This window comes from Venustampulla echinocandica (assembly GCF_003357145.1).
Source record: "Venustampulla echinocandica strain BP 5553 chromosome Unknown scaffold_0, whole genome shotgun sequence".
In the NCBI taxonomy this organism is placed as follows: Eukaryota; Fungi; Ascomycota; class Leotiomycetes; order Helotiales; family Pleuroascaceae; genus Venustampulla; species Venustampulla echinocandica.
In genome coordinates, this window is record NW_022474205.1 from 3,648,838 (window position 1) to 3,662,619 (window position 13,782).

The 13,782-nt window shown below is 47.2% G+C and overlaps 8 protein-coding genes across 8 annotated transcripts in view; 3 read left to right on the forward strand and 5 right to left on the reverse strand.

Moving 5' to 3' along the window:
• Positions 1-1,985, reverse strand: BP5553_01136 (uncharacterized protein; the record flags this gene model as incomplete). The annotated part of the gene is made up of 2 exons (XM_032009759.1): positions 1-1,878; positions 1,929-1,985. 2 exons carry the CDS (start codon positions 1,983-1,985, stop codon positions 1-3), a joined length of 1,935 nt encoding a protein of 644 aa, XP_031873813.1.
• A 626-nt stretch (positions 1,986-2,611) lies between these two features.
• Positions 2,612-3,245, reverse strand: BP5553_01137 (uncharacterized protein; the record flags this gene model as incomplete). Its single annotated transcript, XM_032009760.1, has 2 exons — positions 2,612-2,800; positions 2,850-3,245. The coding sequence occupies 2 exons, from the start codon at positions 3,243-3,245 to the stop codon at positions 2,612-2,614; spliced, it is 585 nt and encodes a 194-aa protein (XP_031873814.1).
• Positions 3,246-3,865: 620 nt separating this feature from the next.
• Positions 3,866-4,719, reverse strand: BP5553_01138 (uncharacterized protein; the record flags this gene model as incomplete). The annotated part of the gene is made up of 3 exons (XM_032009761.1): positions 3,866-4,310; positions 4,367-4,531; positions 4,589-4,719. The coding sequence occupies 3 exons, from the start codon at positions 4,717-4,719 to the stop codon at positions 3,866-3,868; spliced, it is 741 nt and encodes a 246-aa protein (XP_031873815.1).
• A 408-nt stretch (positions 4,720-5,127) lies between these two features.
• On the forward strand, positions 5,128-5,590 carry BP5553_01139 (uncharacterized protein; the record flags this gene model as incomplete). Its single annotated transcript, XM_032009762.1, has 2 exons — positions 5,128-5,279; positions 5,347-5,590. The coding sequence occupies 2 exons, from the start codon at positions 5,128-5,130 to the stop codon at positions 5,588-5,590; spliced, it is 396 nt and encodes a 131-aa protein (XP_031873816.1).
• A 395-nt stretch (positions 5,591-5,985) lies between these two features.
• BP5553_01140 (uncharacterized protein) lies at positions 5,986-6,582 on the reverse strand (the record flags this gene model as incomplete). Its single annotated transcript, XM_032009763.1, has 3 exons — positions 5,986-6,090; positions 6,143-6,408; positions 6,462-6,582. The coding sequence occupies 3 exons, from the start codon at positions 6,580-6,582 to the stop codon at positions 5,986-5,988; spliced, it is 492 nt and encodes a 163-aa protein (XP_031873817.1).
• Positions 6,583-7,407: 825 nt separating this feature from the next.
• BP5553_01141 (Uncharacterized protein) lies at positions 7,408-10,106 on the forward strand (the record flags this gene model as incomplete). Its single annotated transcript, XM_032009764.1, has 7 exons — positions 7,408-8,506; positions 8,557-9,120; positions 9,173-9,523; positions 9,572-9,626; positions 9,688-9,714; positions 9,762-9,965; positions 10,010-10,106. 7 exons carry the CDS (start codon positions 7,408-7,410, stop codon positions 10,104-10,106), a joined length of 2,397 nt encoding a protein of 798 aa, XP_031873818.1.
• Positions 10,107-10,686: 580 nt separating this feature from the next.
• BP5553_01142 (uncharacterized protein) lies at positions 10,687-11,052 on the reverse strand (the record flags this gene model as incomplete). The annotated part of the gene is made up of 1 exon (XM_032009765.1): positions 10,687-11,052. One exon carries the CDS (start codon positions 11,050-11,052, stop codon positions 10,687-10,689), a length of 366 nt encoding a protein of 121 aa, XP_031873819.1.
• Positions 11,053-11,787: 735 nt separating this feature from the next.
• Positions 11,788-13,782, forward strand: part of BP5553_01143 (uncharacterized protein) — a gene marked incomplete at both ends in the record, with an annotated part of 3,893 nt that continues 1,898 nt past the window's right edge. Inside the window, 3 exons of the mRNA XM_032009766.1 lie at positions 11,788-12,181; positions 12,232-12,524; positions 12,575-13,717. Of these exons, the coding sequence (XP_031873820.1) occupies positions 11,788-12,181; positions 12,232-12,524; positions 12,575-13,717 (1,830 nt within the window). The remainder of the gene's footprint in view (positions 12,182-12,231; positions 12,525-12,574; positions 13,718-13,782) is intronic.

The window sequence follows — 13,782 nt, forward strand, 5'->3', positions numbered from 1 at the left end:
TTATTTACGGGTAGGAAGTAGGATCTTATCTGGGAGCCTGTCCATGCTCATTATGATAGAAAAGTCCGAGCCTAAGGATTCCAACGTCCCCTCAATTTTTAATCTATGCAAAGGTAGCCAGCCCCCGGTCAAAGCCTTGAAGAGACCGCTGGCAGCAATGAGTGTTCCGAGGGCGTGATCTTTGGAGTCACGAAGGCGGCAGGCAATCCCATCACACAAATACTGCTCGAAGCCTTTGGATACGGACTCTACAGTAGATGTGCTATGCCCAATTGCGCAAAGGACCGTTGAGGCGTGTTCTCCGAGGAAGGGTGAGGCACATTCTACTAAACTGGACCAAATCTGAGAAGACTTTGCTGTAGCTTTGGCTCGTCTCCACTCATTCCGTGGAACGCTAAGCATGCTCATCGCATTGCTTTTCACTGCACAAGAAGTTCGGCGACTCACAAGACAGGTACACCCCTCTAAGTGATGTTTGCGACCATAAAGTTTCTGGTGGAGCACTTGGGAAAAGCGAAACCGAGTATATCGATGCCGAATAACGTCTGGGGAACCAGTCCTGTCTATTCCCAGTTGATGCCACAGAGATGCAGGATCTTCCCCCGAACTTCCCGCCATTAGCCGATACGTAGCCACTGCGCCCCTTAGGCAATTGATGATATTCGTCTTGTCAGCAAAAGATGCTACAAGCAATTCCGCAATTTGTTGTCTGTTGGGTTTTGTAGCACCCAACGGTCCCATATTACTCGACCGCGACGTAGATAACGTGGGTTCTGGGGATGCATGATCTGTGGTCTGAGAAGTACTGCCCGGCCCATGCTCGGGAGACATCGGACTAATAACACGATCGCTAGAAACGATTACACTGCAGTGGGTAGTACACTCTTCGGCGGCCGAGGAAGTGCTTTCGGTAGTCTCTAATTTAGCTGTGTGCAAGTTGGCCTCGAGGTATATATCGTCGCCTATTGACGCTTCCGGTGAGCACAGATCAAGAGGATCAGCATGCGTCGTGCCGCTTCCCAGGAACTTGTTGGGACCTGGGAAGAAAAGTAGAGTTTCCTTTTTGAGTATAACCGCCTGTTGTTGAGTGAATCGCTGACAGTCTGTACTAGTTGGGTCTAAAGACCCAGCCAGAAGCTCCGCAAGTATTCTTGGCCGCAATGTTGGCATGATTTCATCAGCCTCGACTTGGAAGAGATGTCGCAATCCAGAAGCCATCAGTCTGATACCCATGAGGGTGAACAGACCGCAATCGTAGCTGTCTGTGGCCTGGTGTGGACTCGCGCCGAACCCTACTTGCATCCTGACCCCTCCAAAGCGCTTTTCAAGCCATATAAGTAGTACGGAGGGTATCTGAGGGTTCGCCCACGGGTAGCTATCGTAAAATTCAACGACCATAGACCGCTCGTGTGGTAACGACACTAGTCGTGCAAAAGTCCAGTGGGAATTCCAAAAAACAGGTATAAAAATCTCGCGGCAAGTGCAAAGCTCCTCGAAGCCGATGTCTCTATCCATGGGGTGGTGCCTCTCCACCCTGGGATCAAGCAGCCTAGTCGTGCCGATTCGTACCCCTGACTTTCGAAGTAATTTCGAATATGCTTCAATAACCTCATCGCTTATCATCTGACGCGGGCGCAAGCCTTTAATTGAGCTGTGATTGACATCAAGAATGCGAGCAGACTCCGGGTTCTCAAGTATCTCCGCAGCTTTAGCTGACCATGGATCCGAGGGCGGTGGTAAGAACGTAAGTGGACTTTGATATAAAGATTTGACGAGTGCTAGTAGTTGAGGGTTTTGATACAGAGCTTTCCTGAAAAGGGTTTGGGCCTGGTCAAGCAGATTATTGCCGCCATCATCCAGCATAAGCCTGGGTGCGAACTAGAAGCTACATCAGCCTATTACCTCGGTGGACAAACGCACATGCATACCGCTTCGCCAGCCTTTTCGGCCAGCAATTCCAGGCCTTGCTGTGTGCTCATTGTCATATTGTTGGCTCGTTAGTGATACAGCAGTTGGGTGTCCGGCAGAAATCTCACAGGTCTCTGGTCCTTTCGGATTCGGAAACCTGGGTGCTGTTGCTAAGAATCGAGAGGCACGTCCCTCCATCGATCCCAGATGCGCCACCGGCAGAAGAGCAGTCCAATCATACGACGCAGTATAGGCGGCAAACGTTTTATTAAATAAATAGTACACGTATGCTACGGAGTACGAAGTATTACTCTTCATCTCCACGGTCCGGACATCACACCCAAGCGGGGAAAACCGACAACCGAACTTCCCAAGCTTACCGAGAATTTCCTAGTACATCATTTTTGGGATTTCTATTTACGGGGCTATTTACTGTTCCCTTCCAAGCCAGGTTTTCCATGTGACCGTTAGGAGTTCTTATTGACCAATCAAGTATGTCTGAGGTGGAAATAATTGTCATTGCAATGGCCTTTAATAGGTCAATAGCTTGATGACTGTGATACGGTTGAAACTTGAAAGTAATTGAAAGGATTGTATTATTATTCAGAGCCCAGATGAAAAAAATGTGCAAAATGACTAAAACGCCGACTTAATGAAATACTGTCTAAATTTCCCTACTACTGCACTTCTCAGCGCATCCAGCTTAATGTTTTGGACGCTTGCAAGATGCCTCCCTCCTGTCATCATCACCATCATTGTCACCATCATCGGTGTGCTCGCGCTTGGTCCTCCCAGCTGGCGGCACCTCCACTTCCACCCCTGAATAGTCTATATCAAATGCAAAGCTCTCCGGTTCATCAGACCCTGAACTGGGCTTCCACTCATCATAATCCTTTGCAACGATTAGCAGCTATCTGAGGGGCAAAGATAGAAGGCCTTACGCAATGTAACTCGCGCTCTATCTCCTTTTCGAACTCCAGCGATTGCATTCTCTCCTCCGCCGCGATTCTCTTCATTTTTTCGTCCTGAATCTGTGTCCTGAGATCATGAACGATGTAATTTAGATATCGAACATGGCCCTGCTCCATAGCTTGCCCGCGCTCATATGCCATTGAACGTGTCAATGCCCCTTGCAACTTCATCCTGGTGACGTTATGGTCAGACACCTCTTGAGTCATGGCTTCAACCAGGTACTCAATTTGTTCTTCATGAAGTTCTCCTGGGGTTTGCTGCAACTGCCGTAGACTCCACCGTGGGTATGCCGGTGGCGGATTTGCGGCCTGTTCAATAACTTGTGGCTCAGAATCGGCGCTTCTTGGTGGTGTGGTGGATACCATGGCTACAGTAAATTGAATATGTGTTTCCAGCTGCAGTTCTTGAGAATAGCTGGAAGGAAAGTTTCTATCTGGCTGATATAGAGCTGATGGGATATGTATGAGATTTGCATTAAGAATGTTTAAACACGGAACAACCGTGCCTTATACTGTCCTCCAGCATCCATCATGGTTTCCATACATCTCGGTTTCTTGGTTAGTCTGTTTTAATTTTTCGAAGCGCTGTGCTTAGGGCGCTGCGCTTAACTAGGGTGGAGAACCGTGATCGAAGTTCCGGGTTTTGGGAACATGAGAATACTTTGGTTCCCTGTTCAGTCCTTCTACGAGTCGGGATTCCCGGATTTCTCGCTCTAGGGGCTATTCTAGGTACGGTAGCATGCTACACCTTGGATATTTTCTAGGTTTCACTTGCACACAACAGCTGATCTATTCCCAGCCCCCCACTTTCCCTCGTAAGCTGTGGCTGCATGGTTCTCTACAGTATGGGGTCTATTTGATTGGAAAAGCAAAGCGTTGATATTTATTATAGGCTATCTAAAATAGTCATAGACGATTTATGTAATATGTTTTAAGTCTGCAGCAGTTTCTTGGCCGCTATTGGAGGATTTACCTCATGAGCGAGTCTAGTTTCCACTACAGTTGCACTGAGACGGTGCACCAGACATTGTTACAGGTTGGATGAGGATAGCTACAGACATTGTGTCCAAAAGTGTTGGTGCAGAAGTTGGAACGGTTGCGATTGCCGCCGTACGAGAAGCATAAGTGGATACAGAACCCGCGATACGCGACGTGAAAGTAGTAGCAGAAGTTGGGTCCAATGCAGATGCAGGAATCAACGATGAAGAAGGCGTGCTCGGCAACACCGTGCTCGTACTAAACTCAGTGCCAACAACATTCTCGACAAGGGTCTGTGTGCCTCGTATCGATGTCGAAAGGGTCGTAAATGTGGCAGTTGGAACAAGACACTCCATCGTGCCGTTTCGATGCGACTCTAGCCCATCCGGATTGCCCGGCCCACCCGCAATCTCCAGCCTTGAACAACTTCGAGTGCCCTTCCCCGCACACTGCCTACAGTAAAGCCCTCGTTAGCGGAATCATATATCGTTTAGGGGATGGCGTGGTACCAAAGGACCGTCACAACTCCATTGGGAGCATCGGACGGGAGCATGATCTCAGCTCGTTGGTAGCCGAGACACATTCCAGGTTCGAAACTGAATGTGACAGGTAGAAAATTGTCATCAGCGAAGACCATGATTGCTTCGCACGGCCTGCCTTGTGGATTATCGACTCTGGAGGCTGGCTGTTAGCGTTGAACTAGTGGGGTTCTTACTTAAGTGGGCTGGTACGTTGCAGTAATTGACTGTCCCGGCAGAATGGTAGCGAGAGGCGCGAGACCGCAGATGGATGGCGCGCCATGCTGAGCGCTTGCTGCCAAGCATGCAATGAGGGTGGCGAGGATTCCGGTATATATTTGCATTGTGTATTTTGGGGTGTGTTTTCGTTTTAGATTTCGGGCCTTTTAATCTGGGTGATGGGTTTTGAATAGACAGGAGGGGTATCTGGTTAAAATATTTTGGCATCAAAATTTCCGTCGATTGAGCTGCGAGGAACCGAGTGTTTTTATGTTGCATGGGCGCGGAACGAGGTCAGAAACTTCAGGGCCGCGAATCCCGTTACTGTAAGCTTGCCGGTGCAATTCCGGTTCTAGGCTTCCTGTATGTGCCACCAAGACTTACTAGCCCGCGCCAGCATCTAGACTTCCATGATCGGTATTCCTATAAATTAAAAACCCGTTGTCGCCCACCTCGTCAAAACAATCTTCCTGACCGAAAATCCCGCTCCACATTCTAGATCAAGAATCACAACATAGCACCGCAACCGAAAGATGTCCTCGAACAACAATATTGCAGCGAACGACTTATCCGGCATGGACGCCGGACATGGCTTCGATTACGGAATGGCCAACTTAGATACCTATGCATCAAGCGTAGACGCAGCAATTGATTGGGACCCTGCTATAATTTCGCGAATCGATAAGTATGTCCATATCTCGTGGGTTGTTGATTACATTAAAGCATGTCTGACCAGGCATGTTCCTGTATAGAAATGTCAAAGAGTTAGCGGAGGCGCTGAAATTGTCGGACGGTGGGCGGCTGGTGGAACTCGAGAAGGCAGTGAGCGAGATGAAATCTGAGTTGGATAAATTGTACGCATGGGCAGACAGTGTCAGGCCAACTATGGAGCAAACGTACCGGAAGGTGGAACACTTGATTGCGAAGGACGTGGCAAATGGAGGCTTTGTGTCAGCCAGCGAGACGCAGGTGAATTTTAGCTCTGTTGCGCAGTGATATTCGTTCGCCGGGGGGGGGACGGAAGAGGGCAGAATTATTCATGGCGTGCATGTTTTCGGAACATGTACTTGTACGTATTAATGAACTAGCTTATAATAATCACATACTATTCCAAATTATACGTAAGATACTCTCGTACCACTGAGAGCACAACGCCAAGTACGGACGTCCAAGACAGTCAGTGGCACAGCGTCTCGTTCTTATCCAATCCCTACCCTTGTCACTGTCCCTGTCCTTGTCACTAGTCTCGGAACGCACCGTGCTCGGGTCGACTCCAATCACATTACCTTTCTCGTGCAACATTCCTAAGGTACGGGCACACCCGCCTGGTCATCTGATCCGCGACAGCCGCTGCCTGTTCTACGCGCCCTTGGCTCACAACGCCCCACTATTTACGGCGCGGCCGCTAAAGAGAAGCAGTGGCGTGAGACAGTCCGCTCCGCGTTAATAAGCAGTGGGATGAGTGATCGACGATTGGCGCCCTGTAGAAATGGGTGCTGTCGGAGGGTTGCGGTTAGCTAATAAGCGTCGGGGAGTGCGGTTACTGACCCGCTGCACCGTTTCCAGCATAGGCACGTCAGTCGCGCGGAAGCACAGCTCCAGAAAGTCAACAAACTGCGGGGACGGCTCGAACTTGACGTCTAAGCTTTTCCCTTCCGGAGTAATGGCGAGCATCTTTTGTTGCATCACACCACCGACCTGCCCATCTAGATCCCGAGAAAACATGTGGCTCGCGAGAGCTCCGAGATCCTGACGATCGCGGTTACTATTATCCACACTACGCTTGGCAGGCAGGACTGCGTTGCCAAAGCTAGCTACGTAGGAGGAGACGTAAGACTAAGTATGCACAGAGTGTTTTTGGCCCTACCTAGCTGAACAATGCCATCTCGGGTGATGAATACATTGGAGGCTTTCAAGCTGCCATATATCAAGTATGTGCCTGCTCTTCTGCTTTGCTCCTGGAGGAAAACGAGGGTTCGGGCGATCATTTGGTTGTCAGCAGGATGCGGTGTGCAGATTGGCTGGGTATTAACTCACTTGGCTCAACACACAGGCCAAGTGGTCCTCCTGTAGTTGGATCGTGCAGTCAATGATATCCGCCAGGGACATGTCCGACAGGGCTGACCCGATATAAATCTGGTTTCTGTGTTTAAATGCACAGGTGACAGAGAGGAAACCGTCATTGGAGGGACCTCCGGCAAGATCCACGAGCCATGCTCGGAGTTGTGTGAATGAATCTTCGCTGCAGGACCGTAGCACGACGCTCTCAAAACTGTCCTTCTGAAACGCGATGCAAGTTGAGTCTGTGTATCCTAAGCCAAGAGTCTGCGTGTGGTTAAAGTCGTCCCATGTGAGCGGGCGAAGGCGTCGTCGGGTTGAAAGTACAGTGGCCATAGTGGGCTAGTTGATCGTTGGCAAAGGGGAGAGAAATAACCAAGAAAATAATCGTGAGAAACTGCAATTAATCCAAGCTTTAATTGTGGGAGTGCAGACTTTTAGTACGTACCTTGCAGGTACGAAGTACATTCATGCTGCACTCTCGGTATGCTTAGGTACGGATTATGGTGTACGGGGTAGATAGGGCAAGAAAAGTACCTGTATGGGCTACCCCGGAAGCTGTGTTGCGGAGACCGACTCTCGACTTCCCCGCATACTCACTGGGAAGCGCCGTACTACGTACAGTACAAATTCATCTTATTTAGGGGCAGGGTAGTGCACTACGCTCGAATATCTATAGATAACGACAAATTCCATTTATTTTACCCTCATTCTAATTTCAAAAGGCTGTCAAACACTTCATACTCGTAGTGATAATGTCCCGTAACGAGTCCACATGGTTGACCCTTCGAGCTGGCCTCGAAGAAATTTTCCTCCAAGAACACCACCAGTCATACACTGTACTTCACAATTTCCAATACCCGGGCAAACAGACACCACAAATGATTGCGTTGATTGGGCAGCAAACAAAAAGTCTCTCAATGCATAAGTTGAGATTCGGATTGCAGAGCCAAGACGACAATAGTGGCGAAATTCATCTGCGGGCAGATCAGGATAGCCTTAAACACCAATCGCCAATACTTTTTGCAGATTGCGAGTTACACAACTCATTAACTATCGATTATACTGGCTCTGAAAAGCTTACTAGGGATATCGTCCGGAGACCGCTAAAGTGGCATAATCCCGTTTCCCGCGGAGCTGATCCCCTCCTCTTGGCCCATATGTTATATGCAAAACTCATAGCTCCTTTTAGTACAGTTATCTGTTTCTTTGCTGAGGACTTTGGCGGTCTCCCGCTAGTTGCGAAAGTACTCGCATCATGGCTTATAAGCTTTAGTAATCGACCCTCCGACCTCCCTGCATCAACTCATTCCCGCGTCTTAATCCTTACAAGGGGGGAGGACTCGGTAAATTTCGACGAACAGACCGCTACAAGAAGATTTATACTAGAACTGGGAAGGGAATCCGAGAGACATTTGGGAAACTGGACAGGTAGAAGCAGTGGCAAGGCGAAACAAGCCGAGCTCAGCCGGCTGCTACTTGCTCAATTTGGGGGCCTGCGGGTACTGAAATTACCTTCTCTCGATGCAACTCCACGGACGTGGCGAGTATTGAGGAGTAAGATACTTCAAGACTCACTTGAGTTACATACAAGGCGAAAGGAGGCTCAAGTAGCATTCTCGGCACCTCACCTCACGGCCTTCTTTCATGCGGCGTGTGATCACTTTTGTACAGATATTGTTTCCCCTTTTAATTTTATTAGGGCATCCCGCGTTGCTAACCCAGTTCCAACGGAATTGCCATCTAACCTGACAACATTCTTAAGTCTGGTAGATGATTCTCGGATACTAAACTTTGCGGTACCGGTTATCGCCTCTGCATTAGTGTACAATAGTTACCTTGATAGGATGCATAGTAAGCTCTTCCAAGTTATATTAGGTCCTTAACGCGAATAACATTTTCAGGCTTTCTTCCGGCATCGGTATTCAAATATTTCTTCTACCAACTGTGCCTCTGCATAGACCCATTCGTAGCTAAGGGGTTACCCCCTGTAGAGTCCTCGCCACAGTTTACTACAGCGATTGAAGCCTCTTTCTGTCAATATGCGTCGGAAGTTGCTAGTACCGCCTTAGATGGGATTACAGTACATCGAAAAGTTCTCTCGAGATTTCCAGACGTCTGGAAAAATATACAAAGCAATGTTATATGCCTTTCTTGCTTGTCCAGGAGGCCAGAAGATACATTACAATGCCGACACTCTCTGTGCGCTCCTTGTACGACAGCTCATGGTCAATCAGATGATGTGGAGCCTTGGACCTTTCAAGTTGACCATTGTCCCCTCTGTAGAGAGCCCAACGGTATTAAATTTCACCACAAGCCCGATACTGCAGGCGTGAGGGCGATCATTGCAGAGGGAGGAGGTATCCGTGGTGTCATTCCCTTGACATTTCTGCAAGAGCTCGAAAAAGTTATTGATTTACCTATGAAAGTTCAAGAGCATTTTGACATAGCGTTTGGCAGTAGTTCAGGTATGCGTCCGAGGTATATTCTTCAGAAATGCCAGCTAATAATAACCCGTAGGGGGCTTGATTATACTAGGGCTATATTTTAATCAGTGGAGCGTAGCACAGTGTCTTGATCAGTTCCAGAGTCTCTCGACGCAAGCCTTCCAAAAGAGTACTTGGTTGAATCTCAAACCCTTCAAGCTAGTCCGTAGCTTTCTTGAGGTCCTATTATCTTTTACTACCGACAGTAGGTATAGCTCCACAGGGATTAACAACGCTCTAAAATCTGCATTCGGAGATAATTCACCTTTCTTTGGGGGTTTTAGCGGCGGGACTAAAGTAGCAATTGTGGCTTCTACAACACACGACTCTTCTACTTGTATTCTCGCAAACTACAACGGTCAGGGAAGGCGGTCTCAGGATTGTGGTGCGTATGCAACTAATAGCATGAGGCCTGGAGCTGACTGTGTCATAGGCTATAAATTTGTCCGACCTACTAGTATTGGCAAAGAGCTTCTTATTTGGCAGGCGTGAGTTTTGAATTCCTTCGTACGTTAGGATTTTAAGTTGAGACTAATTAAAAGTAAATAGTGCGCGTGCAAGTACGGCGGCCCCAACGTAAGTAAATACATCCTTTATACCGTATGCTGTGGCTCACTATACAGTTACTTTAAATCGTTTAAGGGTTATCATGACGGTGGATTAGGTGGCCACAATAACCCTATCAACTTAGCTTTATGGGAACAAGACACTATATGGTCACGCCAGAAGAAGCAACCCGATGCTGTCCTCTCTCTTGGGACGGGATTTAAGCGTCGCCCCGATGTAGATGATGAGGTAGAGGAGAATTTGTCGTTTTTCCGAGCGCGGTGTGTCCCGCGTCTATTTCGCTCCTTTATGAACTCCTTTATAGGAGAAACTCGATGGCAGGAGCTCCAAAATACCCTTTTGCCACACGTACGGGAGCGATATCACAGGATGAATATCGAGTTTTATGGCGACGAACCTGATCTTGACGATTTGCAAGCAATGCCAAGCCTTCAACAACAGGCAAAACATCAAGCGTTAACTAGCAACGATATCCAGGACTGTGCCGACAACTTGGTTGCATCCCTTTTTTATCTAGAATTAGATTCACTACCGACTTCTAACCGCACTCACTTTAGGTGTAAAGGGAAGGTTCGCTGCCGCTTAGAGCCTTCTCACAAAGCCCTTGTTGTGTTAGCTAGTCGCTTGAAGGATACTGGAGCTCGATTCGATCTCAATTTCGACCAAACAGTACAATGTATGGATGAAGTTTCATATAGTAGTATTGAACTAGGAGAGCGCTTTTGCCAGCCAGTTGCTTTTAATGTAACCTCTCTCGCTGACCATATTGACATCAAAATACGCGGAATTACGAAAAGATCCTGGAGTATCAGCAATTGCCCATACAAGATAGAAACTTTAATTAAGGATCAAGAAAATATAGGAAGAAAGAGGACACAATCATCAAGCGATCGATCTTCTAAACGAGTTAAATATAACATGTAGAGGTTTGTACTACGAGTAGTAACCTTAGAAATATATTTGTTACGTTATTACATTTACTTAAATCCAATTTCCTACTTTTTCATCTGCCATAAGAGCCTCTAAATTACTCTCACAAACATTCCAAGATTGACCAGCTACTTTCTTCGCCTTCTCCATGTTGTTTGTCGCATCTTGGATGAGGCGGACGCCTGATGCAGTCCCTCGCGCAAATTCCTTCGCAGCTTCCGCAATCTGGTAGTAACGCCTGACTTGATTTGCCCATATCTCCTGCTGACTGCGGAGTTGTTGAACCTCCATCCTGAGTCTCCGATTTTCCTGCTCCAATGCAGCTATGTTCTCTAGTGAGGGTGGTGGTGGCAGCATGGGTAGGATTTTGTTGCGGTGGGAAGTGAGGGTTAGTGGGTTAATTCTGATGTCGGACATTTGGACTGGTTCTGAAATGAGCGAAGGTCTGAATGATGATTTTTTGATTTGTTTCCGTCTTATTTATCTCCATGAATTCTGCGAGCGCGCGATACGGAGACCGACAATCCGAACCCCTGATATCCCCTGTCTAAGCGAGAGAAAGGGGTTCCGGGGTAAGGAGGCATCGCGATTTCCGGAACTCCAATCGAGTTGGCCCGCCACATTAGTAGATATCTACTATCATAAAATATTTCATGGGTAACTCGTGGAAATGTAGCGGAATTCAAGATCTGGTAAAAATGACAATCCCAGGGTGTTTCATGAAAACTGGCTGACTTCCTAGAAGGTGAGCAATGTGTGGTAGATTTCTACCAGACTGCCAATTTCTAGTAAATATTTTCTATTTCTGGAAGTTGGCAGGCTGGTAGATTTCTACCAGCCTTGACAACTCCGGAAATCCCGATCATCTTATCCCCTAGTAGATTTCTACCAGCCTACCAACTTTCTGGAAAGCGAACAATCGCCTCAGAGCAGTAGATTTCTACTGGTAGATAGGTTATCTTCCAGAAATAGAAAATATTTACTAGAAATTGGCAGTCTGGTAGAAATCTACCACACATTGCTCACCTTCTAGGAAGTAAGTAAATTTGTAAAATATCTACTACTGAGCCCAGAAAATATCCGAGAGGCCTGTGCTACGGCTAAAAGAATTACATCATTAATGCAAAGCGTATCATTTTCTTGTCACTCGATATGAGCCCTCCACGCTTTATTGGAATTTGTAGGGTCGACATCTCCTCTCTTAAGTTTGTCTACGGCAGCAGAGATGTTGACCGCCGGATTGTAGAAAACCTAAAACGAATATTTAAGAAGACAAAATGCAAGAAGGATAAAAGGGACACAGAAAATCACCTCCTGGTCCTTGTATCAACACCAGAGTTAAACAGAGCACTTAAAACATCCCGACTGACCTTGAAATCTCTCAAGGTCCCTCAGAATGATGGTCCACTACCTGTATTAAAAGTTTCGGGAGATCAGAAACTGCTTTGCCTCCAAGGTAAACATCGTGTGAGGGCTGCGGATGAATTTTTTCTCGATCCCAAGGACAAATGGTGGACGATTAGACTATTCTCCGCAGACCTTAAAGGTACGTGATGCACCTACGAGCCCCTAATTGAAGCTGACCATTTCCTTAAGAGGAGGCAGATATTACGTTGGTAGACACGTGGAGAGACCAGTTTTATCACCAGGCTGCGTTCAGCGATGGCGAGATCTACAGAAAGGTCAGATTCTACAAAACCCTGGGGCAGGATACCGAAGTGGACACCTGGACCATTCGCCTTTCGGATTGTAAACAGGTTGGCCTTCGGCAGCTATTGAAACGCGAGAGCTTTGCTAAAGGGTTTGATTCATTGCTACACTTTCCAGGGCTTTGGGCGGGGTTAGAGCTGGGGAATATCCAAAAACATTTGGCTCTTCGGTGTGATGAGGTACAGTATATTTAATATCTTCTTTATATACTATTTCTAATTATTCTTAGGAGGTAACTCGATACCTAAGTCACATATTGACAGTTTGGAGCGACATCACAATGGGAATAGAAGAGGTTGAACAGGCGGTGGATATTCAAACGGTCGAATCCTTACAACTCCGATGCCCTAGAGTTTGTACAGCGGACAAGAACTTCGTTATTCAAGCGATGAGCAGTGGCTTGCTCTTTCCTAAAATATTAAATGGAGAGATAAGGAGAGATATACAGGATAGAATCCTCGATACCGGGTGCTTTGTTCCAAGTATCAAGTCGATGCACGAAAACTTGAAGTATTTAGCAGAAGGTGCTAAGATCCTTCGACAATTAGTCTTAGGAGATGATATTGGGTGGACTATAAAGCGGTCGTTAGAGGAGGTCTGGGCAGGCCATAACAATGGTGTTATCGAAGTAGCAGCCGGAAATTTTAACCTTGCCTACAAGCAGCTTTGGATGTCTGCTTTACGAAATTTTGCAGATTTGGGCGGTCGGAGCCCACGTAAGGAGGAAAATCAAAAGCCTTACAAAGCTTCATCTAATCCGAGGGTGCATTACGAGTTTGCTCAAGAAGCCCTTCAACTCGGATTCGGGACTAATAGCATATACCATCTGCTCGCTCGCGATCCAAGAGGGGAGTCACTGCGACTCATGTTCAAGCAACTATATGATAGGCAATCTACCGCAGCTATTGAAACGTTGGTTCAGGAAGTGCTATCCAAGCTTCCAGCACCCCAGGATCCAGTTGTTCTCGACCTTTCTTCCTCGATTGAAACTTCAGACGCACATACCGACTTATCTAGGCGGTGGGGGGTGCCATTTGAGTACGCTTATCAGTCGGGAAAAGCACAATTATTTATTTCCCACATGCACCAGGAGCCTTTTACTTCTTTGACAGGTGTTGTTGGGGCCTCTTTTGCGAGGAGGGACTTCATAACATCATTTTTCGGACCTACCTCGGATTTCAAGCGCAACATTGAAAATGTGCCCAAAAGCGATGAATTATTTAGCACTACAGTTGAACAAGAGCGGTATTCGGCAACCGCTGATGCTAACCTTAAAGCGTCCTGGGACACAATGAGCTGTGAAGAGGCGAGCTCGCCAGAAGGACCTTTCTCAAACATTGAATCATCGGAAATTAATTTACACCAAGCTGCAGTGAGCGATGATGTGAGGCAAGACTCTAGCAATCTAAATGTTGGCATCTCTCAGCCTCAGTTACA